This window comes from Camelus ferus, chromosome 25, assembly GCF_009834535.1.
Source record: "Camelus ferus isolate YT-003-E chromosome 25, BCGSAC_Cfer_1.0, whole genome shotgun sequence".
NCBI classification, from domain to species: Eukaryota; Metazoa; Chordata; class Mammalia; order Artiodactyla; family Camelidae; genus Camelus; species Camelus ferus.
The window spans coordinates 36,624,972-36,649,503 of NC_045720.1; the positions used below are offsets into that span (position 1 = coordinate 36,624,972).

The 24,532-nt window shown below is 43.8% G+C and overlaps 2 protein-coding genes across 6 annotated transcripts in view; both read left to right on the top strand.

Annotated features, from left to right (window-relative positions):
- Positions 1-3,026, top strand: part of LOC102520157 (40S ribosomal protein S2-like) — a 133,283-nt gene extending 130,257 nt beyond the window's left edge. The window contains exon 6 of the mRNA XM_032467889.1: positions 2,814-3,026. Within this exon, the coding sequence (XP_032323780.1) occupies positions 2,814-3,026 (213 nt within the window). The remainder of the gene's footprint in view (positions 1-2,813) is intronic.
- The window catches only part of RUNX1T1 (RUNX1 partner transcriptional co-repressor 1), a 139,054-nt gene continuing 117,409 nt past the window's right edge, over positions 2,888-24,532 (top strand). The window contains exon 1 of one of the 5 annotated variants that reach the window (XM_032468057.1): positions 2,888-3,504. Coding sequence is in view for 2 of the 5 variants with exons in the window: in XM_032468051.1 (XP_032323942.1) it covers positions 3,477-3,504 (28 nt within the window). In the remaining 3 variants the exon portion in view is untranslated. The remainder of the gene's footprint in view (positions 3,505-24,532) is intronic. The other 4 variants (XM_032468050.1, XM_032468052.1, XM_032468051.1 and 1 more) reach the window with 4 other exon arrangements.

Sequence of the window (24,532 nt, forward strand, 5' to 3'; positions counted from 1 at the left end):
GTATTATTGAAAGTTCTCTGCTTTTCTCTCTCTCTCTTTTTTTTTTTTCTCTTTAGGATTATCTTAAGGAAAAACAAAAAGCATTTTAGGTAACATCACTGAAAAATAAACCTGTAAACTGAAAGAACTCGGTACCTTTACAATAATGAAAATTTAATGATGTGAGAAAAAGATCTTTTAGAGTGTGAGAGAAAGAAAATTACTAGTAATGGTTTTTTATAGTTTAACACATTATTGAGTGTTATTTTTCAATTTAATGACTTCATTAGGGTGGGTAGATGCCTATTTTTCTAAACTATCTACTCTTAAAATACATACATATATATACATACATATATATGGATTTTTTTTATTGTTTGGCTAAGCAAAGTGAATAGTCCTGAACGTACAGACACCTGATCTCTGCTGTGAGTGGCAGATAGACAATCCTGATTCCTGTCTGCTTAGACTGGTTTTTTAAAAAGTATCAATTAATAGTTTCTTGCATTGTACATGTTACGTCGTGTATACTTCCCACCCCAGGGCTAGTGTAACCAAATATTTTGTAGACCTGTGTTGCTTCCAGGTAGTTCACATCCTCCCACTACACTTACCAGTGAGCTCCTCCCTTTTATTTAATAGGGTTTATTTTCCTAGATTTTGCAATGCAAGAATCACCCCATGCTTGAGTTGGTGCCCAGAGTTACCATTTGCTCCAAATAGAGGAGTTAGGGGATAGTTATAAGGATATAAAAACATACAGAAAAATATGTTCTACATTTTGTAGGGCACAGGCCCTTTAAGGGGGGCGGAAAGTGGGACTAAGGAATATACTGAGTCCATCTACATCAGGATGTTCGTTCTTCAGTTGCTGTTATCAGAATTTTTAAAAAATCTCAGATTTAGTGATATATCCTATCTGATGTAAAGTCAAATTGAGTAGAAAATGTTGGGGTTTTTTAAAGAAGTAAGTATAACTAGAACAATGATTTTTTTTTTTTTTTCCAGAAGAATGACTGGCAAAAGGGAGGACCCTGTAAGATATCTAGAATCTTACAAAATAGGATTTAAATATATGCCTTGGTGGTGTGAATACAACCTGAGGGTGTAAAACTGTTTTGATTTCCTGCACGTTGCTTTCCATTGATTTTGAAGCTTAACGTTTCTATTATAATTTCACACCTACTTTGGCACAATTTACAGGAAGAAGTGGCATGATATGTATATTTTATTTCTCCTCCTATGTTTTACATCTTAAAACTTGTTGATGTACTTCAATTCTAAATTTTAAAATACGGTTTTAAAAGTCACAATATTTCACAAAAATCATTCACGATTCAGATGGCATTTTATTAATGTCAAATAAGGACAAGTGTATAGTTCCAGAATCTAAATTATTGGTTTTCAATTTGGGGCCAGAAGAAATGATACAAATAATAGAATGTTGAAATATTAAATGTTTTTGATTCTTTAAAGAAAATATAAGTAAGCTTTGACAATATCTTACACAAAGGAGTTATGGTCATGTACATAAAACTTTATATTTTAAGATTAGTAATGATGCTAAGATTTGCAAGGATAGCAAAAAATTTAAAAAGCTGTAGTGCAGAAATTACTAAAGAATGTACAACTTGATAAAATTTGAGATTCAAATTAAGAGCATCATAATATCAAATACCAAGACTTAACATTACAATTCATTAATCCATTATAATTCATTAGTCAAATGTCCCAAGGAGAGGGCAGAATGTACAATGAGTGTTTTCTGAAAATGAATTGCTAAAAATTAGTCGAGTCTGAAAAGACTTCAGAATTGGAGGCTCCAGCTGGGTTTAAAAGGATGGGGGAAGGGATTTGACTCACTATTAAATATGTGAAGCACCATTAAAAAAAATAAAACCCACGAATGTCTCATCAGTTCCCACTGCCTCAGGCCCACTCTGACTCTTGTCTTAAGTGTTTTTTTCCTTTGTAAAGATGAGATTTAGGAACATGCACACAGGACGTTTTGCACTGATTTAGGCCACTTGGGAAAAAACATGGTTCAGAGCAGGATTTCAAATTGTTGCACTAAACAGAATAACATTTGCAGTCATGGCACCGTTCCACAATAATTTTAAACGATTTCATTTTACTTATCATGGCAAGCCATTATCTGATCATATTTGACCTACATATTAATATTTTCATTATTATTCAAGCCCTTTTTGCTCTGTACAAACAAATTGTCAGTCCTGTTCACTGAGAGATTATTTATTTACTCTGGAAATATCTGGAATTCTTTCACCCTATCTTTCCGCCGGGACTCTCCACCGCCGCCCCCCACACCCCGCCCAGTATTGATATTAATGTCTGGGGGAGGGGGATACAAAAACGTGAGCTAGAAAGAGGCCCCTCTTAATGGTATACTACGGAAGAAGTAGAAAAACAAAGAGAAAAAAAGAAAATGATAATTGTTTTCTCTAAGGCTATTATCTAATGCGAAAGCAAACAGTCAGCCTGGAAATCAGCTAACAGAAGGGGATTAGAGAGGAGATCTGAGAGTGGCTTGATTTCTAGCAGAGCTGTCGCTCCAGCCAGTGAGGAGACACAGGCAGGGCAGCCAGGAGCGCTCCAGATGGCCGGGGAAAGTGGTCGTCTTGGGTTACTGCAGGGCACTCGGGCCGCTGGCGAGCAGGCGGCCCGGGAAGGCATCATTAGGGAGCCAGCCCCGCGTCCAGCCCGCACGGGAGAGGGCGAGGCCAGGAGGGAGGCCGCCCGCCCGCGCGCCCTAGCGAGCCGGGCCTGCCCATTGTTAACATATACTTGACCTCCGTGACCCCTGCACGACGCAGATGTCTCCCACCTCCACCTCCCCACCCGCCCCCGCCCCGCCGCGGGCCCTCCCCCCCCTGCACCTGGTGGCGGCCGCGCCGCCGCCTCCCTCCCGAGCGGCCGCGGCGCCCCGGGCGCGGGCGCGCGCCGGAGCCGGCCTGGTGCGGGCGCTGTCGGCGTACAGCGCGCGGCGCTCCTGCTCCCCGGCGGACGCCCGGCCGCCCTGCAGATAAATGCGTCGCCTTCCTCGAGAGTGAGCGAGGGCGGGCGAGGCAGACGCAGACGCCGCCTGTGACAGTGGCAATTCCCTGCGCCCCACATCACATTTGTCTGCCACAGCAGCAACAACAGAAAAGCGGAGGGTGGGAGGGAGGGAGGGAGGGAGGCGGGAGGAGCGGAGCGGAGCAAAGCTGAGCTCCGCAAGTCTTGGGTGCTGCGTGGAGGCTGCGTCTGGCTGGCGTCCCCGACCTCGGGCTCTTCGCACCGCAGCTCGTCGTGCGCAGCGCCGGGCGGCCGCAGGCGCTCCGCCGCGCGACTCCGCGGCCTGGTGGCGAGCGCGCGTGGGCCCGTGGCCGCGGACACTCTGGCCTCGAGAGGGAAGCGGCGCCCCGCCCTCGCCCCTCTGCCCCGCGGGCCGGCAGAGACGACGGGAAGTTTTATTTGCAGCTCGGAGCCGGTGGCGGATGGTGGGACTCTCCGGCCCTGTGCAGTGTAAGTGCCCGCGGGAGGGCTGGGCCGGCGGGCGGGCGGGCGGCGGGCTGCGGGGACGGGCCCCTGGCTGTTACTATTAATTACTATTCTGATGACCGTCATTTTCATTCGGATTATTCTGCCGAGAGGCTGCCGGCTGTACTTGTCGCCGAAGTAGGGTAGAACTACGCACCAGGGCAAAGAGGAACATCGCGAGTGACTCCAGTCTCCGTTGACACTGAACTTCATGGGTCAGCCAAGCATGCAGTTTTCACTCTTAGATTCCCCGCACTGTCGGTTTACAACAATTTTCTTTCCATGATTGCGATATCTGAGCAGGAAGATGTTGCGTGTTTCCCACCCCGGCCAAACAGCTGGGCAAGGTACATACCGTGTGTTTGGCAGGTGGCCCTAAACCCTCATCGTGGGTTTTGTGTGTGTGTTTTTTAATCTGGAAAGGAGAGGCTCGTTTCGATAGTGGAAAACAGCTCTAGGAGCAGGAGAGGTGGAATCTCAACTTTGAGACCCGGCTGCGCCTGGGGTCGGGGTCCTCTTAGCGGCGCCCGGCGCTTCGCGCCCCACCTGCGAACTTTGCATGTTCCTCCCGGGCAGTTGGGGTGCTCGGGTGGGAAGCCACCGGGGCGACGGGCGGCGACCCCCTGAGCCCCTGTCGGCGTCTCTCACCCGCGACGGGTCTGGGGCTTTGCCGCCCGAGGTCGGTGGGCAGCGTCGCTCTTGCCCCGACCTCCACGCGCCCGGGGCCCCGCCGCCGTGGCCCTCCGGGTGTCCCGGTCGCAGCCCGGACTCGGCTCGCATCTCTCCAGAGCAGGGAGCGAGGAGCGGAGCCTTGACCTCGGCCGCCCCCGCCCGGGGGGGGGGAGCCCAGGCCCGGAGCCGCGTCCCGGGAATTCGTTTCGTTTTCCGGGCCTCGCCGCCCACCTCTCTCATTGCGAACCTGGAAGGACTGGCTTGGTGGGCGCCCCCCGACCTCTCTCCCAGGGCGGACTTCGGGGGCCAGGACTCCTTAAGCAAAGACGGTTAGGTTGGCACAAGGCGCGTAAATCCGTTTTTCGAAACTTTTTTTTTTTTTTTTTTTTTTTTTTTGAGAGGGGTGGCGGTAAGGGCAGTCAACCCTTGGAAGAGTTTGAGTACTGATTCCGGGAAGTAGGGTGTGAACCAAGACTGTTACTAAAAATAGCCCCAGCCTCCCCCCACCCCCTCCATCCGCCCCTCCCCTCCTCCGGCTTTTCAAGTTTGAAGGATTTGGCTGGGGAGGCTTGCAGCTCTTGGTTTTCTTATTCCTCGCAAAGCGTAGTGAAGGCTTGAGCATGACTGTTCTTCAAGATCGCGCACCTCGAACCCCAGCGTGCCCCAGCGTGGCTGCTGCTTCCAGAACCTACGTTGTCGCGCTCAGGAATAGCTAGCATTCCCCGTGGAGGAGCTCCTGAGCCCAGCCACAGAGCTCAGGGCGAGGGGCCGGAGGTGTGGAGAGCCGGGGAAGCCACTCCAGGCCAACTTCACTTGCTTAGTGTAACTCCAGGCCCCCTTAAATTTTAACTTCGCTTCCCTTAATTAATCTGCCCAGGGCCTTTATATAAATGGCCTGTCCACAGCTGCTGCAAATTGATTTATCCCCTGATAAAGGTTGGGTTGCTGACCAAAGCATTTTCTTTTCTACTTTCTGTGTGAACTGAAATCTGTTTTGCAGGGCCGTTTCCCTCCTCCAAGTCTCCTTTTAAACGTGTACCGGTTTGAAGTGCACTCAGTGGCTTTTATTATCATCCCCCTCCCTTTGCCTAGAACAGGAGTGGGACTGGGTCTGTGCCCAGGGAGTCCACACTCACTAGAATACAGATTGAGCGGCTTCTCTGTGATGAACGGCTGGCTGGTGCTGGGGGCCTTCCTTTAGATTATTGCAGCCTTTTGCCTTGACCGTGTAACTAACTATTCCGTAGTGCCCAGTTTCTCCTGTCACACGGTTCCTTAGAAAAGGTCCACAAACACAGTTGTTCTTAAACACCCAGGCTGGGGCTATGATGGTTCTGTCAGCTGTGATGCGTTACAGAGAAGCAGATTCACAATTCTGTGCATCTTTTCCCCCGTGTTCATCCTTATTGTCTAGTCTAGTTTTAACATTGTGGGGGCTTTCAGACAGCATAGATAGGGCTGTCTGATTGCTTTTTCTTTTTTCTTTTCCTTTCTTTTTGTTGACTGCTTTTTTTTTTAAGGGATGTGTGACAGTCTCACCTAGTATTAATCAGGGAATTTTTGTTTGACCCAGGATTCTTCTGCAGCCAGGATGGCTGTCGAGGAAGTTGAAGTCTCTCTTTGCTTTACTTGTACTGTATGTAGCATCTGGTATTTCTTTGGTACATACTTTCCAAAGAAAAAATTCCAACCAAATAACCAAGGAATCAGGTTCCTTCTGGGTGCCTAAAAACTGACTTTTATCTAAGATTATACTAAGAGAAGAACTTTGTATTAAAAGTCTTTGTTTACGCATTAATAATTTTTCATAAACCATTTAGACTGCAATCACTTTATCTGAAAAGCTAAATATTGAACGGGAGAATTTTGAGTATGTAGTTTCCCCAGTGTCCAGTTTGTACCTAATAAAGTGAAGAAAACAGTCTATTTTTTCTTTAATGTTTGGACAACTCAGAGCAGACCAGATGTCTTTGAAATGATATTTTCCTTTGTAGACTGTCGAATACTTGCTAATAATTTGATTTTAAAATGATCCCTACAGGACCTTCCTAGTAAGATGCATTGCAAACTGCACAATTAAACTGCAAGTTGCTGGAAATAGTAGGGCAGTATGTTTTACAGCTATAGGACTGCAGCTTTGTAATATTTTTATAATTTTCCCTTTCTGAAGAAAAGGAAAATATTACTTTGGGTGCTAATATTTAATGATGAGCCCTCCCATTGAGGGTGTTAGTATAAACACTTGCAGATAAAAGAGCACTTCATAAATTGCAAAGAAGTACATGAATGTAAGGTGCCATTATCATTTATTTTATTGTAAAATAGAAGCTTAGCCAAAAAAAAAAAAAAAACCCCACTTTTTTTCCCCCCAACATTGAAAAGGGATCACGAGAAAGAAATGCTTCCAATAGGAATGCTGGTCAGTGGTTGTCAGGTTAGGACATTCTTCACTGTCAAATCCTGTTTCTCACTTCTTTGATATGAACGTCAGCTGACAGGCACTGAATGCAAACCCTTCTTCATTGAGGTTTTATGCAGGCAACGTAGCCCTTCATAGCAGAGCAGTCTGAAAAATTGGCACCTGCAGGATTTGCATGTGAAAAAAAAATGAGTCAGTTGCATTTTGCTGGAGTCTATTACTGTAAGTTATGTAAGTTCAGTGAGAAAAGCTATTTATTTGTTGCTGTTTGGGCACTTAAAAGTTCTTTGTTTCATGGATACCTTATTTATCATATAGTGATCCGCAGACTTTGTTGATAGCAGAAGCAGGCACAACTGATCTCTGGCTTTGTAGAAGGTATTTATTGTGAAATGGAGTTATTTTGAACCACATGCTTACAGAGTGCGCTTGGATTCATAGGTCATTATTTTAAGGCACATTTAAAAAATTAACTCTTACAACTTTAAAAATCTATCAGAAGCTAAACATAAAATTAGTTGAACATAAATATCCTTTGAAAACAATCTAGGATTTTGAGTTATCTATAAGAAAGAAATTAAACCTTTCATACCTCTAAATTTCAGGAAAAATGATTACCCTTACTTTGCTTGTTAAATCGTTTGTCACTGAAATGCGTTTTAAAAATATCATATTTGACCCTATTTATGCAAAATAATGAACAGATGTTAAGTCAGCTAAAACACTTCTGTGAACCCCAGAGTCTTTTCCATCAGTGAGAACATTTCATCCAGAATAAGTTATTATTATCTAAAGAGACACCTTCCAACTTCACTTTTTTATAGCCATTAATATAAGAGTTCCTAAATAATGTTTAAAGAACAGTGAACATTTTATTAAAGCAAACATTAGTTCAGTTTAATGGAGGTAATTGTAAGTGATAAGACAGAGCAGGTTATCTCTGTGTTGTTTAAACAGAAGGAGCTACTTTGCACCATTTCCAGTAGCCATCTGTAGAAGAGAAGGGTTTGCACCTGTCTGTCCACACTAATTATAGATTAGGGCCAAAGAAATGAAATTCGAGGAGGTTTTCAGCTAATGAAATCCATACTGATTTTTATTGTAAATGTGTTTTATGTAAAGAGGGTGATGGTTGAGTTATGAGTGAATAAATCGCCATGTAGCTGCTAGGCACTTGGTTTTGAAGTGCAATTCTGCTGCATTAACCTTTGATATTAAAAAAAAAAAAAGGACAAACAACTTAGACACGGATGCTGGCCTTTGTTTGGCATCCATAGCTACAATTTAGTGAGCAGCAGTGAGGTTCAGTGTGCAATTTTAAAATGGGCTTTTAAAGCAGCTTCACTGTGAAGAATATTCTAATATTTTGAAATTCAGATGAAGTCGAAGGTAGGTTTTGTTTTAACTTATGCATATACAACATTAGAAAATGAGAAAGCTTTGTTTTTTTTGCATTTCGGTTTCACATACATGCAGAATTAAAGCAAAATGACTGAGGAATGCATTCTGCAATAAAAGGTCACATGAATGTCTACCACATCTGTTTATAGTAATTATGAACATAATTAACATAAGAATTACAAATGAAATAATGACAGGCTGAGCAATGAGATATTGTGCCATAATGGTCATATGTTGGAATTCTCACATTATAGCACACTAGAATTCACAGACTCAAAGAAAGAAAGAAAATGCTAGATTTTTATCTGAATTAATGCTTCTAAACTTATCTGCCTGAGGCAGACGGACTTCTCGCTTTTATAGGAAGGTAACCTATTATTAAGAAAAGAACTAGTCGAAATTAAGATTTCTAGTCTCCAGCCTGGACTTTAAGACAGCTGTGACTATAGAAGCCACTTTCCATTGCACACTTATTCTGTGATTATATTTCTTGATTATTATATTGCTTTTTTTTTTTTTAATTGAAAGCTTTGCAGCAAAGTGTTTGCTTTGGAAGAGAGTCATGGATTCTTCCCGTTTGAGACTTGGTTGATCTTTTCTATAACTGTGAGCCAAAAGTCAATGAACAAACAAGGTAGTAATAGAAATACTGTGCCTTTACAAAATAAGAACATTGGTAGATTAGCTTTTGCCCAGTTTTCTTCATGCCTTCAGTGTTTGGATGCTTCTTAAAGAGAAATGTAAGCCTCTTCTGGGTTTGAAAGTAGTAGGGCTTTTTTTTTTTTTTAATAGCATTTTTTCAAAGAGCACGTAATGGAAAAATCAGTTGGCATTTGTAAGTTGTATTTTTTACTTCCAGGGTTGCGTTGGATTTACAGGCGTTTGCATGTAGTCTGTGTCCAAATTGATCGAACTAAGACCTAATCAAGGGGGGAAGTATGTGTGGTTGCATCTGGTTTCTCTGAATGCAGTTTTCTGTAACAGCTAGAGGAAGAGTGAAAGGTGACCATTTATGAGAGCTAAAATGATACTCCAGAAATCGGTGATTAAATATGAAACATGTAAAAATGACACATTTTCACCCATTTGGAGCTCGCTCGATTTTGTAACATACCCTGGCAAATGGTTTATTTCCTGTTCCTTGCACCCTTCTCTAACTATGGAACCGGGTCACTTTTTGAAGATTTATGGGGAAAATATTACCTTGTTCTCATCTCAGTGATACCACGAGGTTTTCCACATTATCGGATTACTGGAGGATTGTGGCAGACTCCTTTTTATCTGACATTCATTGCGTGACAAGATTTTTCACACGTGCCCTTCCCCCACCCCTGCCCAGCTCCTTTCCCTTTGCCTCAGCCATCACATTTCCCTTAACTCTTTTCTTGGGGTGGGAGCATGGGGGCCGGGAAGCCCCACTGCCCTTTTAACGTTTTTGACCAAGTGAGTTGGAGGGGGAGTGCTTGATTACACAGTGCCTTGCCCATTTTCTGAAGGGCTTCTTAAAATTTATCTCTTCAGAGAGATGGCTGGCTGCTAGTTCTCTTGTTCATCTATGTTTTCCTCAACACTCCAGCCTTATTTCCCCTGCCTCCCATTTTGTCTCTTTATGTTGAGACTCCGTGCATAAACTATCTTAACAACCTCAAGTTTCCATGCAGCTGGGGCTACAATGTATGTCAGGGCCAGTTATGTAGTTTCTTGGCCACTTCTTTCTGCACTCACTCCTCATACTGCAGTCAGAGCTTCTTAACCAAGCTTCGGTGCCTTGAGATACAATCCAACCAAACACTCCTCCTCCCCCCCAATAAAATAACCTTCTTCGCTGCATTATCTGCAGTCCATTAAGGATCTGATCAGATGTTCACGTTGTCTGATGGGGGTATTTAAAAGCAGAAAGGGGCTCCCGCGAGACTGCTCAGGTGTATCTCCCTCCAGACCCTGATGGGGTGGAGGGTGAACTCCGGGCTGACAGACAGCGGTAGCTCCCTGCTTGTTCTCTGACTGAGCCTTGGACTCTGGGTGGGTGAAGAGCTGTGAGGCAGCTCAAGCCGAGATTGATCGCCTCAATTTCAAATTCCCACCTCCAGGATAGACTCTCCGATGTGCACGTGAGGAGCCCTGTACCCCACCACAATTTCTGGAGGTGGAGCAGGTGTCTGAGAGTCACCTGTGGCTACCAATCACAAGTGCTCCTTCTTCTCACAGTGATGCTCGCTGCACAAGTCTTCCACTGGGACACGTGGAAGCCCAGAGAAGAGCAGCTGTGTTGTATCTGCCTGTGCATGTGGGGGTGTGGGCAGAGGGCTGGAATTCAGGAGGATTCTGGTCAGCTAAGAAAGGGCCCAGAACTCCCACTTGAAGTTGGTCTAGGAGGAGGTGTAACTGCTGTGAGGACCCGCTGGGTTTGTTTTGCAAATTGGTGGCTATTTGGATGGAGGTGAGAGGGTGGATGGCTCATTGTTATGCCCTGCCTAGAGAGAGCTCTCGATCCCTCCCTGACCTTGACAGACCCTCCAAAATGTTTGCAGTCTAGCCCTGGAGCTGGGAAAATGCAGTTTGCTGGTCTGGCTTCCTCCCCTGCTCTCTGCAGACTGGGGGATGCCAGCCCCCACCCCCGCCCCAGCTCTGACTCTCACCTTCAGCCAGCCTTGGGGTAGCTCGCCCCCTGGCCACCCCGGTTCTGGAGCCCGAGCCCCCACCGCTCCCCGCCTTTCAGATTCTCCCCTCCAGCCTGTCTCTCTCTCTCTCTCTCTCCCCCTCTCTCCCACTTTTCCTCCCGCTCCGTCTCACACGCACCCTCTGTTTATTTTCCTGCCTCCATCTGGGCCCTGCTGATACTGTAATCACCCTGATGCACGCCGGCTTCTCTCCTCTCCCTCCTGCGCTCACACACTCACTCACACACAATGTGCCATCCTGACAAGCCTTTTACTTCTGATAAGCTCCGATGTGTGTTTAATGAATACAAAGCCGCGGTCTGGGTGCCGCCTCGGCTGCGGCCGCCTCTCCTGCGCTCCTTTGCCAGAAGGTAATCTCCGTGAACGGGGAGGGGGCGGGGCGGGGAGGGGGAGGGGGTGGGGGGGCGCGGGGAGGCGGCCTTTCTCCTTCCCTCTCTCCCTTTCCAAATGATTCAGAAGTCGATAATACCAGGAGAAGTGAAGATGTAACGTGTTATCTGTCGCTCCTCTTAGCTGGCGGAGAGAATTTACATTTAAAGATTAGCGGAGGGAGGAAGAGAAGTCTGCCTTTTGTTGTGCGGGGTGAGGAGGCGGCATCAGCCGGCCTGGCCGCTATCTCCCATCACCTCTGCTATCCAGACAGGACCCGCGGAGGTGAGATTACCGGAGGGCCTTACGTTTAATTGGGTTGAGTTTGCCATTCTGAATAGCTTTAAAAAGACTGGATAAAGGGAGGGAACAATAGATTATTTATTGACGGGACGCCGGAGATTTTAGATGAAGAGGGGAGAGAAAAAAAGCTGCCTAACAACTTGATTAGTTTATTTTATTTTTATTTTAAGGTGAGACTGTCTCCCTTCTGGAGCAAGGAAGGGCTGTAGAACTTAGGCAGAATCTGAATGACTGAAATACGGTTTCCCTTTCACCCTCACCTCCTGCCCTTCTCAGCATCATCTCGCTTGTTTTAACAGGAATTTCATTTTCCCCTTATTTGCAGGGTTGATAAGCCGAGCAAAAACGGTAGAGGCTTTTGGAACTGATCATTCGTATTGGGTTTTGTGTGACTTGCTCTGAACGGGCGATGAATGGATGCTAACAGTGGTGCTTGAATGAGAGAGGCAAATGAGACCTACTTTCAATATGGAATTTGTTGATTTTATAATATGGTTTCAACTTGGTCTAGAGGGGAAAAAAAAAGTCAAGTCTGCTAGGTAGATTTGTATTTTGGATTTGAATCACGGGATTTTGTTCTTTAGAGTTGGTTAAAAAATAATTAAAAATGTTTAATTAAGTTGTTTAATTTAAACAGTTTAATACACTCACAAGTGTATTTCAAAAATTATAGTGTCAACTCTTGAAGGTTCTTAAAATGGGTAAAAGTGGGAAAAATGATTATTTTGCTTCCTACACATAGTCAAGATACGTGTTTTCATAGGCAAATGGGATCCAGTAACTAAAAGCCTAATTAAAATTTGTTTAAAGCCAGGGGGGCTTGTTTCCTTGTTGACAGCAGCAGATCGATTGGGTAAGACAATAGAGTCCCATTATTTCACTTCCATTGACTGAACATATTGACATTTCAGGTTTGCTGTTGCCTCAGTGAGCATGATGAAACACTGAAATTCACAGACCAACTGGCCAGAGTGGCACATATATTACTGGATGTCATTTCTGCCAGAGCTTACCTTGTCAGCCAGGCAGAATGGGGATGGACAGCCTGGGATGCTTCAGAGGGGCAGAGCCCTTTTGCTGAGAGACTGACAGAGAGCATGTTGTAGGAGCATCTTTAATTTTACTTGGAATCAGGTGTGACAGGGAAGAATGTGATACACTTTTATTTAAAAATCTGGGAAGCCACTTAGCTATCAATCCTGCCTATTTTGCATATAAAAATACCCATTTTCAAGATTGACATGTACCTTCATGGAGATATTTACAGTGAATGGTGGGTCACATCGTTTAGGTGTTCACTGGCTTGTGCTCAGGTGACATCTCTTGTTTCCCCAGCCTGGGATACTCAGACATTCAAGCACCTGCTAAATCTGTATCTGATAAGAAAATCTGTAAGGCATCTTCAAAAATAGAGCCTGACTGTTGGGGGAGGATATAGCTCAGTGGTAGAGCTCATGCTTACCACGCACGAGGTCCTGTATTCAATCCCCAGGACCTCCGTTAAATAAACAAACAAACACGAATCCCCCCCAAAACAAAAAACCAAAAACCTAAAAATGGAGCCTGACTTTGTTTGCTTTTGTTGTTGTTGTTGGGTGGAATATGAAAATGGAATGTGTGTATTTTACACCCCCACGCATGGATGGACAGGAATATGTAAAGGTAAATATGTATATTCCAAGCAGTGGCAGAGGAAATGCTAAGTATTCCTTATCTTCTTAGTGTAACCTACCTTTTTATACATTTTGCGTAGTCTTTGCATAGTAGAACTAGGTATTAGGCAGACATTGAGTCAGAGAAATTGGAATCATATAAAAAGTGAAGATGGAAAAACCCAGAAGGGACTTAGCATATTTTTAAGAAGTTTAATGAAAATATAAAAATATGAATATGCCTCGTACCCAGCAGGTGATGCCATCAAGTAGGCAACTGATGTTCTTTGCCACGTTTAGAACAAAACTAGTCCTTTATACCATTTTCATGAAAATGTTAGGTTTCTGTGTGATCAGCAGGTGCTGTTGAGATGAAAGCCATGTGTAAATTTTCAGGAGGCCAAAAGTGTCAGTTCAGAAAAGGAAAGTGATAAGAGAAAATGCAATCAGTTTTCCTATTTTCAATTTGTGCAGGATTTGAAGAGCTGTTTTGTTAAACTGCTACATCTGCTCCAATATGAATATTGAACTACTTTCACTAAAAATAACAACCTATAATTTGGAAGCGACTGCAGTCTTTTGTTAATGTGAGTGGGTTATTTAAAAACAAAAAAAAAAAAATAAAAAAGACAATTTTCTATTCTGACAATCTCTTGCCTAATGTGCATTTTCATTTGTTGGCACTTTTATCCTCAGCAGATAAATGGTATTATGCAATTAGGAACTCATCTTGTTTCACTATAAAAAGAGGTTTCCATAGGTGAAAATCCTGGTAATAAAAAATGGGTTTGCGTAAAACAAAATTTATTGTAAAATAACCTATTTAAATGCAGTTATTAAAAATGAGATAGTTACTCCTTATTCTCTAATACTACAATTTTTAACATAGTGCTGACTGTTATAACAAAGTTAACACTATTCCATTGCATACGGGGCATTCTGTGATTTATTTCACCTTTAATATACCTGCAAATGTAAGTTTAAACTAATCGGGGATATTTTACCTAACAGGGCTTTCAGAATAATTTTTTTCATGCTTAAATAAAATGATTAAATTATGCTTGAGTGCCTCCATACAAAAGCTTTAGCTTCTATAGTACTGCTAATCAAGTAAGTTTTATGGCCAAGGAAAGCACCACGTTAGAGAAAAATTGGATGCATTTTGCTAGTGACATTTCTAGGAAAGACATGCTTTTTTAAAAAAAAATCATCCAGTATTAACTAAAAATTCTAACATGTCTTAAATAATCATAATAAAAATAATACTTCATTCCTGCAAAAATAAAATCAATGGCTATGCTATCCATGTAAAGCTGGACATAGAGAATAACGGTAGAAGAAAGACTGGTGAAGTGTGGATCTGGTCCAGTGTGGGCTCCATCCCCAGTCGCGGCTGGGTGGACTTGTGAATGTAGTAGTTTGTCCAGGGTGAGACGTGCTCACGGCTGAGGGTCAGTTATGGGCTATGTAGCTTGTAGCTTGTAGCTTCACACTTGAATTGCCAGGCACACTCTTCACGGATAAACCTAGAGTACTTGTCCAGGATGGATAAAAGGGAAGAGAGGTACTGTGACACAGCTTCTGAGTGTGCTCTGGGCATTCAGGGGCTGCCACCTCGTTGCTGGTCTTGGGAGAGAGCAGAGGAATTGATAGATAACCTTCCTGTACATTGTCATCACTGATTTTAAGTAAATGATTGACCAGCATTTTGCTTTCTTCATTTCAGAGTTCTACCCCATCACTCTAAGACTCTGGCCATAGCTCTTCTTCTGGCTTGACCTTTTTTGATTTAGAAAACTGAGGTTTCCTTGTGTCCCCTAAATTCACTACCTACTCCATTCCCAAGTTCTAAAATTAGAGCCTTAGCCTCCGAGGACCTGGCTTCACGTGCTCCTCAGCAGTCAGGAGCTGCATGCCCACCATTTTCCTTACATGTGCCTTTGCCCCCGGCCTAGGCATCAGAGTTGGCTACTAGCCAGCAGATACCCTTGGATGTGCCCAAATGTGTGCCAGTCTGTATCCCTCAGTACCTCCTAAGCCAGGCAGCTCCATTTCTAAATGCTGTTCCCTCGTCAGGGTCCCACCTTCTTACAGTACACGGAGTCCTTGACCCATCAGTCTGTTCCCTCTGATTGGTCTCATCCACTACTCGAGAGCCGTCTCCTGCCCATTGTCCTTAGTCCCCGAGGCATGTCCCACCTTAGTCTATTTGATCATTCTATACCTTGACCTCAGTGTCTGCCCAGTTGGCTAGGTCCAAGTTCCTGGTCACTTCTAAGAGGAGAGGGATTCTGCACCATCTTGAGTCTGTAGCTGGTCATGTGGTGTAAAAGTAGTCCATATTATAAGCAAAAGGCTCTGGTGTGTGTGCGCTCCCGTGGCTAACAGACAAACTGAGGTCCCCTCTCCAGTTCAGCCGCTGACTTGCTGGGTGGCGTGGGGTGCGCCCCAGCCCTCGGGTGATTCTTCAGGAGTGAAATGATGGGTAGACGCATCAGTCATCTGGCTTTGCATCTCTTATATGTATGAGTCTATATATGATATTAGGAGTAGGTTTTCAAGAATTTCCCGTGGTTAGGAGAATGAAGAAAGATTATTGATATTTTGAATTCCGAGCTGGGAGCACTACTAACCTCCATGTAATTGGGAAATGGAATTAGTGCAGAATATTATTATCTTCCCTCTGTTCTTCATTGTGAAGAAGTGTTGTAGGGAGTCATTTTGTCCATAGCTGTCCTGGACCTTAGATGATTGTCTGAAATTTTTGTTCCTGTGCCTTTTTCAGAGGAGGAAATGATGGAGGAAAGAATCCGTTTATGCAGTGAGAAGGAACTAAAGAGTTTAGGTTTTGCTCATGAAAATAGGCTTTATGCTTGCCCCTCAGAGTTGCTGGGCGAGGTGAACTTGGTGCCTGGGGGCAGGAGTGACGGGCTAGAGGCCGCAGCGTGGTGGCCAGTGGTGCCTACCAGGCTTGGGCTGTGCCCCACAGCCTTCAGGTTTGGACCTGAGTCACTTGGAAAAGTAGGAAATAACCTCTTTAAACCATTTTTGAAGAGAACCTGGTTAGTAATAATTTATTTAAATCAACAGGGGCATGTTATCATTTGGCTAGGAATCAGATATTAAGTAAAAAAAAAAAACTATCGGTTGGCTGAAGGGGCAGTTTGCTGCTGCTTCTAAAAACAGTTAAAAGCACAGTTATTACTAATAACACTTAGATATGGGTACTCTTCCTTAGTTTTTAAATATATAGCCATTATTAAGAGTTTAGTCCTGATTTGTGAAATTATTGATAATGAACTCGAGCTGGATTTCTTTGGAACTTAGGAGCTACTGTACTTTTGTTTGTACTTCTGATGTGATCAAGGTAAGCGTTTTGTGATCATCCAAGGTGGCAGCAGGAACTTCTACCATTGACTAGGAATATCTGCAATTGGCAAGGCACGGAATTTACATGATTTTCTTCTGTCATTAGAAATGGAAACCACAGGAATCACTGTTGCTTCCCAGGTTGAAGAAAGTTTTTGCATTGGCATTCAGTGGGAGGCCAAATTCAAGTTCTTTGCCATGGAGATGATTGTCTTAAAAGGATACATGCAGTGAACTCTTAGCTGGTACCTGACTTGGGTGAATTGAATATTACATCAGAGAAAGAGTAGAGAAATTATGACCATGAGTGTAATGGCAGTTTGCCTCAAGAAACTCAGGAGCTGGGGGTGGGGGGCACTGATAATTTGAGAGGAAACACTGCCAGAGCGGTGATGAGCTAGCTGTGGCCAGATCTTGTGGGGCACCAGAAGAGAAAAGTGGCTGAGAGAAGTTAGAGTGTTGGGGACTGTCCCTTCCTCTAGACCTTTTGGGGAGGGCACCTGGTGACACTCAGGTGGGAGATCAGAGAGAGATTAGGAGAGTAGATATATTATGGTACCTGCAAGGCTTGGCAGAGAGTTGTGCCGGGGAGCTAGCACCATAGTGTGGCAGAGAGTATTTCAAATGCACATCCAGTTTGGCAAACAGAACGTCAGAAATTGGGAAGTCATCTCCCAGAGAACATGGTAAGCATGGTGCAAGTTGTGCTTTAAATACCAAGTCTTAGGAGGTCAATTGATCTGTTTTGTTCAAACTGGAAGTAGTGTACTCCTGCCCCTTACCTCAAGATACAGGAAGCTGTGAGCAGTAGGACAGGTCGTGAAAGACGGCTGGTTTATTTCTGAGTCTATGCATATGTTATGTACACAGTGATGAGCAAACACAGCTGGGGAGAAGAGCAGATGATCTGGGGACTGGAACCGTGGTGTTTGTCAGGCTGACATAGTAGTCCTTCTTCCCCATGAAAGTGTTCTTTTTAAGTGATGTTAGGATTCTGAAACTTCTATCACGTGTCATGCAAGTATTCTTTATTGCCTAACCCCTTTGCCTACCTGTCACACGTTTTCATTCTCATCTCTAGCTAGATTTATTTGGAAATGAGATCCACGTTTGACCTCTGATGGGAAACAAATGTGGACAATGAATTTGAAGCCTTTTGTTTAAAGTAAAGTTAGGTAGGTGCGTCTAAATGGAAAGTAAATGAGATCAGTCTTCATTGACTTGTCCAAGTCAAGCTTGGAGTCAGCTGGAGAAGGTGGGTATGAAACATCAGAGGAAAATATAAATGGAGAGTAATAAAATGAGCACCCATTAAACCTAATTTGACTATTTTAAAAGACAGGCATATGTTCTTTGGCTAGCTCTGGTAATGAGACCTTTTAGAGTATCTGAAGGAAAGATTTTTGCTCTTGACTGTAAATCTGTAGTAAGTTAATAAGTATGTGATGAGTGCCTCCTCTGTGTAAAAGCAGTGTGTTAGATGGAGACATAGAACAGTGAGTAGGCTCAGGAGGCCAAGCCTACTCAGGACAAATGATATAGCTACAAAAGATGAAGACGCCTGATTGCTTACCAGTTAAACTGGTACAGTAACTGTGGTTTTAGAGGCAGAGCGAGTGGGAATTTCAGCTTGCCTTAAGACAGGTAGGATATCTCAAGGCAACACTATTGTAATGAGGTTGTGAGCAGTTATAAAGTAGGACTGGGGGAACGCAGAAGCCCAGAGGTGGAAAGACCTTTGGAAAAGTGTTAAGATGGGAGGGTAGAGGTAGAGAGAGAATCCACAAATGTGGATAGAGCAGAAGGACCTTTGGGTGATTATTGAGAAATAAGCAGAAAGATCATAATTGCCTGAACTGTCAGGAATTGTAACTTCAGCTTTATCTTCTGAGAAGCCAGAAGTTTTAACAGCTGTGTCCTGTGGGAGCCCTCAGGGCTGAGAGGTGGCATGGAGAGTGCCCAGATTGGGTCCAGGCCCTTTCATTCATGCTCTCAGCACTGTGAAACCAGAATAGTTTTGCTTTTTACAACAAATTGCTTTATATATTAGATTTTCTACTTGGACTTCTTGTGAACAAAGGATGCCATGGTGAAATAAATCTTAATAAACCAAAGTAAAAAAAAAAAAAAAATTGTGCCAGGCAGCAGGAAACCAGGGACCCCATTGAAGTGGTGTTTTTAGAAGAGTTGGTCTGATCGTGGTGGGCTGGATAGATTGGGGTGGGGGAAGACTGAGGCCAGGAAGGGAACTTGTTTTGCAGCAGCTTCGATGTTAAATATTGTAAGAAGGAAAGCCAGAATTGATTTTTTGGGACAAGAAGGAAGAGGCAGGTGCCAGAGATACCGCAGAGGGAAAATACTTAGAACTTGGATATGGCAGGGTTCAAAGAGAGTGCAGAGTTGACAGCTCAGATGAGGCGTCCATTGAATCACTCACCAGAATTTGAGCGCTGCTTCCATGTTTAAGGGGCAGCTTACCTACCCCTTGTAGACTCAGAGAGTCATGGGCTCCAGAAAGGCGCCTCAGAACCCAATTGTGTATCCGCGCTCCAGGGACTCTCGGGGTCCAGCTACTTCTGGGACATGTCAGTGGGGCTGTCTCCTGGTGAGTTTCCCTCCAGAGTGAATGGTTGCATGGAGGACTGATTGCTGATCTCTCTGGGGCCTGGTGCCCTCCTGTGCTTTGGCTCCTTGCATGAATTTCAAACTGTTTTGAGTTTTCTCTCATCTCGCAGGTAGCTTTGGGCCACATGAGAGAATAAAAAGTGGTCAGGTGGGCTGAGTCTGGACCCTTAACTTTCTACCAGAGCAGCCTAACTGTTTTACACGTGTTTTGAACATTGGACTTTTGTTTGGAAGATGATTTATAAAACTTCTTTCAATTCAATTAAAATATTATGTAGAGAAGAGAAGACGGGGACCTGGGGGTAAGGGGTCCGGAGGAGCTGATGGGCGGCAGGGGCAGGGCGCATACACCAGTGTGGCCCAGATGCTCGGCTCACTGCTCTTCCTGGGTGGGGAGCAGAGAGCTTTCAGAGGGCCTCTGAACCCACGTTCACTCATTCTGTCCCCCAGGCGTGGTCTGCAGACCAAATACTTTTTCACACAGTGACATTTTTTCATATATCCTTTAAACTAAATGAACAAAAAATGCATTAAAATAAAAAAACAAAACCAAAAAGAAAAAAAAATGCATTAAAGTAACACTGAAATTAATAGAAACTTGTCTCCATGTACTTTACAACCAGCAGACTGTAAACAGAATACTGTCGTGTGTGGAATCACAATTTTTTGTTTTAAAATACAGGCCTCATGTTAGAACACATAGGTACCCCTTTTATATGGTAAGGGGCAGTATTCAGTTCTTCTGATTAAATTGTTCACCGTTAATTATCTCCCCTATTTAAGGGATTTTAGTTCTTGGAAGAAACAGCACAATCTACGGGTACGAGGACCTCAGGGTGTGGGGCATCAGGATAGCATTATTTCAGAGGCTTTCATCTTGTTTTGTTTAGCATTGTTTAATTTGAAAACACACTGGCAATCCTTTTTCACTCTTTAAATTTTAACCAGATTTGGAGTTTGTGGGTAAAATCTGTCAGAACTGAAGTTTTTTCAGACTTTATTCTTCTGTTGTCAATTGTACTTGATAAAAATGAACCGTAGGCAGAAAAAGGACCCTTAGCAGAAAAGCCAGTCTATAGTTTTAAAAAGAATGAGCTCAACTTATATGTGTTGATGCAGAATCATTCCTGAGATAGATTGTGAGAAAAAAAAAAAAAGTGGGAACAGAGCAACGCATATAGTGTGCCACATTTGTGCAGAAATGCATAGACTTCTGCGTGTGGAAGAGGTGTGTCTGAGAATCTGATAGTCCTAGTTGCTTTGTGGGAGGAATGTGGGGAGCAGGCAGTGGTGGTTGGAAGAATTTTGGTGGCATGTCCTCTGAGTCTTTTTGCAAACCTGTTTCACTGACCTGCAGAGTGAGGGGGACTGTAGCATCAGCCTGGGATGGACTGGTTCTGGGATTCGGCCCCTCTGGGGGAAGGTAGCGCTGTTCTCTTCTCTGCCAGAAGGTGCAGAGACTCAGCTCCCAAGTGCTTTCCCACCTGCTGAATCTGCTTCTCCTCCTCCTGTTCATCTGGGAATAATTCTCATTGGGATGATAATGGCATGACCTCATGAGGCTGCCATGCGAATTTCATGAGACTGCTGTGAAGCACAGTATCGTTTCGTGGAGTCTCGCTGATTCTTAGCATCTGACTTGACCACTCTTGACCTGTCCATCGCTCTCTCCTGGAAGGTTCCTTCTCAGTCACATTCATTCAGCAAATACTTGACGTAGAGTCTGGTCCTACTGAATGCCTGGGAACACAGAGATGTGTAAGTCAGAAAGCTAGACCTTTCTCACCTCAGCCTTAATTAAGACCTCTTTTTCCTGGGACCCCGCTTTGTCCTCTTCTGAGTCTCTTGTGAAACTTTGTCCTCTGAAGTTTTCATGACCTCTCCTCCTCAAAGATAGAATTTATCACATCTAACCTTTTGCTACTACCCATGTGATTCAGACTTCTCTGCTAGTTTGTAAGGTTCTTGAAGGTAGGAGCCTGGAACAGTTGGGGTACTTTTTGATGCTGTATTAACTATTTTTTGAAAGCTCATGCCTTGAACTCAAGTTACTTACTTAATACTGTCCTGAAATATCTCATTGCTAAGACCAAAACGAAATTTTTGGATGCAAGAGCATGTTGTTTCTTTCCCAGTCCCTTTCCACCTTGATCCTTTTTTATTGTGTTCTCCCAAGCTAGAATGTACAATTTATTGCCTCTATATTTTAGCTTTAAGTTTCAGCAACCGAAAAAAAAGGACAAACAAAAACCCCTCCGTGCAGGATCAGCCCTGGGCAAACTGAAGTGGTTAAGTCACTTGCGTATTCATCGATGTACATCTTACCCTGTTTGGTTTTTTTTTTTTTTTTTCTTTAACTCTGAAGCTCACAAGTGTGCTTTTGGTAAAGGATGAGCTCCTTGGCTCCTTGAAACTGTAAGCAAAATATTGTGTCTATGGACATATTTATGAGCTGAAATGTCCCTTTCATCAAGGACCGCCCAACAAGGCTAAAAACGTTCTTCATGGCTCCCAGCTTTCCCTCTCTCCTGCCCCCAGGTGATCCATTAGGTACCAGGGGCTCTTGTCCCTCCTTTGCTTCCAGGTCTGTGTTCTGGGTAGACCCCGAGGCTGAGTACTTCTCTCTAGTCCTCTTCCCCAGACCCCCTCCCACTCCCTCCCCCTCAATGAGTCTTGTCTTTTCTCTGACGTTGTATGGGATTCCAACTTCTCTGCTGCTTGATGAATCAGCCTTAATGGTAGGAATGGCGCTGCATACTATGACAGGTCCATCTCACCTCAAGATTCTGGGACCTAGAATGCCCAAATGGGTGAAGAAAATCTCACTGTCTTTGCTTCCAGGTAACATTTCCCAAGAGATGGTTTCAGGACAGCCCTTAGTCCCTTAAGGCAAGTGACTGAATGATTCCAGACACATAGACGTGGGGAGGAGGCACACTGGGTGGCTTCGTGGAGTGAAGTTCACATATTTAATACTCACCTGGGAGTGAGATTATTTCTAAATCCCTCCTGGAGGCTTCCTCGCACCCGAGGTCATCCTGCACGAGTGCTGGGCAAGGTCTGAACCGTTTTTCTCATCCCCAGGCTTGTCTGTTCCAAGGCTCACTGCTGCTCTCCTGCAAGTCCTCAAACGCCACCGTCTAGGAACTTTCCCCATGAGCAGGGCCAGCCACACAGATGGGAAGTGGGAATTATATTAAAGTTAAAATGGAAATTCATCAAGACTTCTCACTGCACTTAGAAAAGTTGCTGTTTAGAGTCAAAAAAAAAAAAAAAAAAAGAAAGAAAGAAAAAAAAAGAAAACCTCACAGCTTTACCAGTTTCTGAGGCAGGAGAAAAGAGAAGACCAGATTTGCAGCTGGACAGTTGTAGATCTCTCTCTCTCTCTCTCTTTTTTTTTTTTTTTTTTTCTTTTCTGAGACGGGCGACCATCAACCATGAATGCAGATACTTTCAAAGTCCCATTTTTCTTTCATGTGAAAGTTGCCGGCATGGAACAGATGCCTTTATTTGGAGAAACCAGTCTTTGGAAATAATTGGTTCTCTCTTTTCTTATCCCCTAGAGATGATCTTGCACAGATGAAATTAGATGAGGGGGAAAAAATTAATCACAAAACATTAGCTTGTGGTATATATATATTTTTTTTTCTACTAAAATGTTCTAGGACCTGCAGCTTCCTTCCACGTACTTTGGGATTGCTGACTGATCATACTTCATTTTTATCACTAATAGTCCAGCGGTGACTTTCAGGAAAGGAAATATTTGGATTGCACGAGGTCATTTTTGAGAAAGTGACCTAACGCTTTAAATCATGATGTTAAAATAGGTTTTATACTGCCTTTCTACTCTCGACTGATAGGAACTGAAGCACATTGAATAAAGCAACACTTACACTGGGGCCACTAAGACAGGCGCTTTATAAGTGTTCTCTCTCCATATCATCCTGGTGAGCTGGGTGGTGTTATCCTACTGTAAAGATTTACATCTGAAACTTGGAGGTTAAGTGACTTGTTCAGGGTCAGACACCTGATAAGTGTGAGACCTGAGATTCCAGTCCAGCCCGAGCATGCATGCAGTAGGCTTCTGGGGGGGTCAGTGTAGGTAACGTACAGTCATTTTAGAAGATTTTATTTTATTGAAGATTAAATTGCATCTGTAACAGAGGAGCTATTTTAGGGCTGCCTACTATCTTAAATAGCCTGGTTTGTTAACTTATTGATCATCCTGCATTGTCAGTTCCCCATACTGCATACCCACACCCCTCCCCATTACTGCATTGAAAATGACCCATATTTCCATTTTCTGGGAATACTATTTAACATCTAGGCATATTTACTTTGAGTAAAAGTGAATTACAGATTGGTTACCTGCCTTCTGTTTAATGGATTCTTTTAAAATGATATTTGAAGGATTTTAAAATAATGCTTTATCACAATAAAAGAAAGAGGCTTGAAGAAGGACTAGATAGTATTCGATGATCATTTATTCCTTTTTTTGCTTAGCCAGGATTGAGTGAGCACCTTCTGTGAGCCAGGCCCTGGATATGAAGACTGTTGAATAAACACGGCCCTTTCCCTGTGGCCCTTGCAACAAAAATGCATATATTGTATCGAGATAAAGTCTGAAGACAAAAAGAGAATAATAAGATGGGGTCTCTTTCTAGAACAGAAAATGCAACTGGTGAACTCAATTGGGAGATAATTCTATGCATAAAAGCCAGTGCAGTGCATTTGCACCTTACGGACTGTGTGGACTTATGCTGCAGTTCATAACTGTGGTACCCTCCTGCTTATTTTGGGAGGAAGGGCTGGCTGGCTTCACAGCCCTGGATGCCCCGAGGTGGTCCCCGTACTGTATGTGTACAGTACTGGTGGGAATGGGGCTCCTGTGAGCAAGATCGGGAAGGTAAAGCTTGCCCAGCCTGACGTAAACCACAAATGCAATTACAATTTAAAGAAGAGAGAATAATGGGCCCCAGGAGTGGAAAGCAAAAGGTTTGTGAAGGCCAGGGGGATTGAAGCGAGACTTTGTAGCATTTTGTTAGGTGGAAACTTTTAGGTACCAAGTATAGTTCTAAGTTTGGAGGATAGGGTAGTTTGCAAAGCAGACCAGACCCCTGCTCACGGAGAGCTTACAGTTTAGGGGTGGAGAGCAGACAGTGGAGATGCTCGTAACATTGTTCCCCATAGTGTTAGATGCAAAGGAGAAAATTAAAAAATAATGTCAGAGTGTTGGGAGGGGTTGCTGCTGGTGGTGGTAAGACTGTCTTGGACAGAAGGGAGAACCATCTCCGAGGAGGTGACGTTGAATGAAACCTGAGTGTTGAGAAGGAGCTGGCCATCCAGCAGTCTGGGAAGAGTTCATGGACAAAGCCTCAATGGTGGGATGATGCGTCTGTGGGAGTCTATCCATGGAAGAGCGGCACCCGCTGAGGGCAGGGACGGAGCGAAGGCTGAAAGGTGCAGGTTCGTGCCAAATCAGGGAGGATTGAGTGTCAGACTAAGGCAGGGGTGAGGGCTGT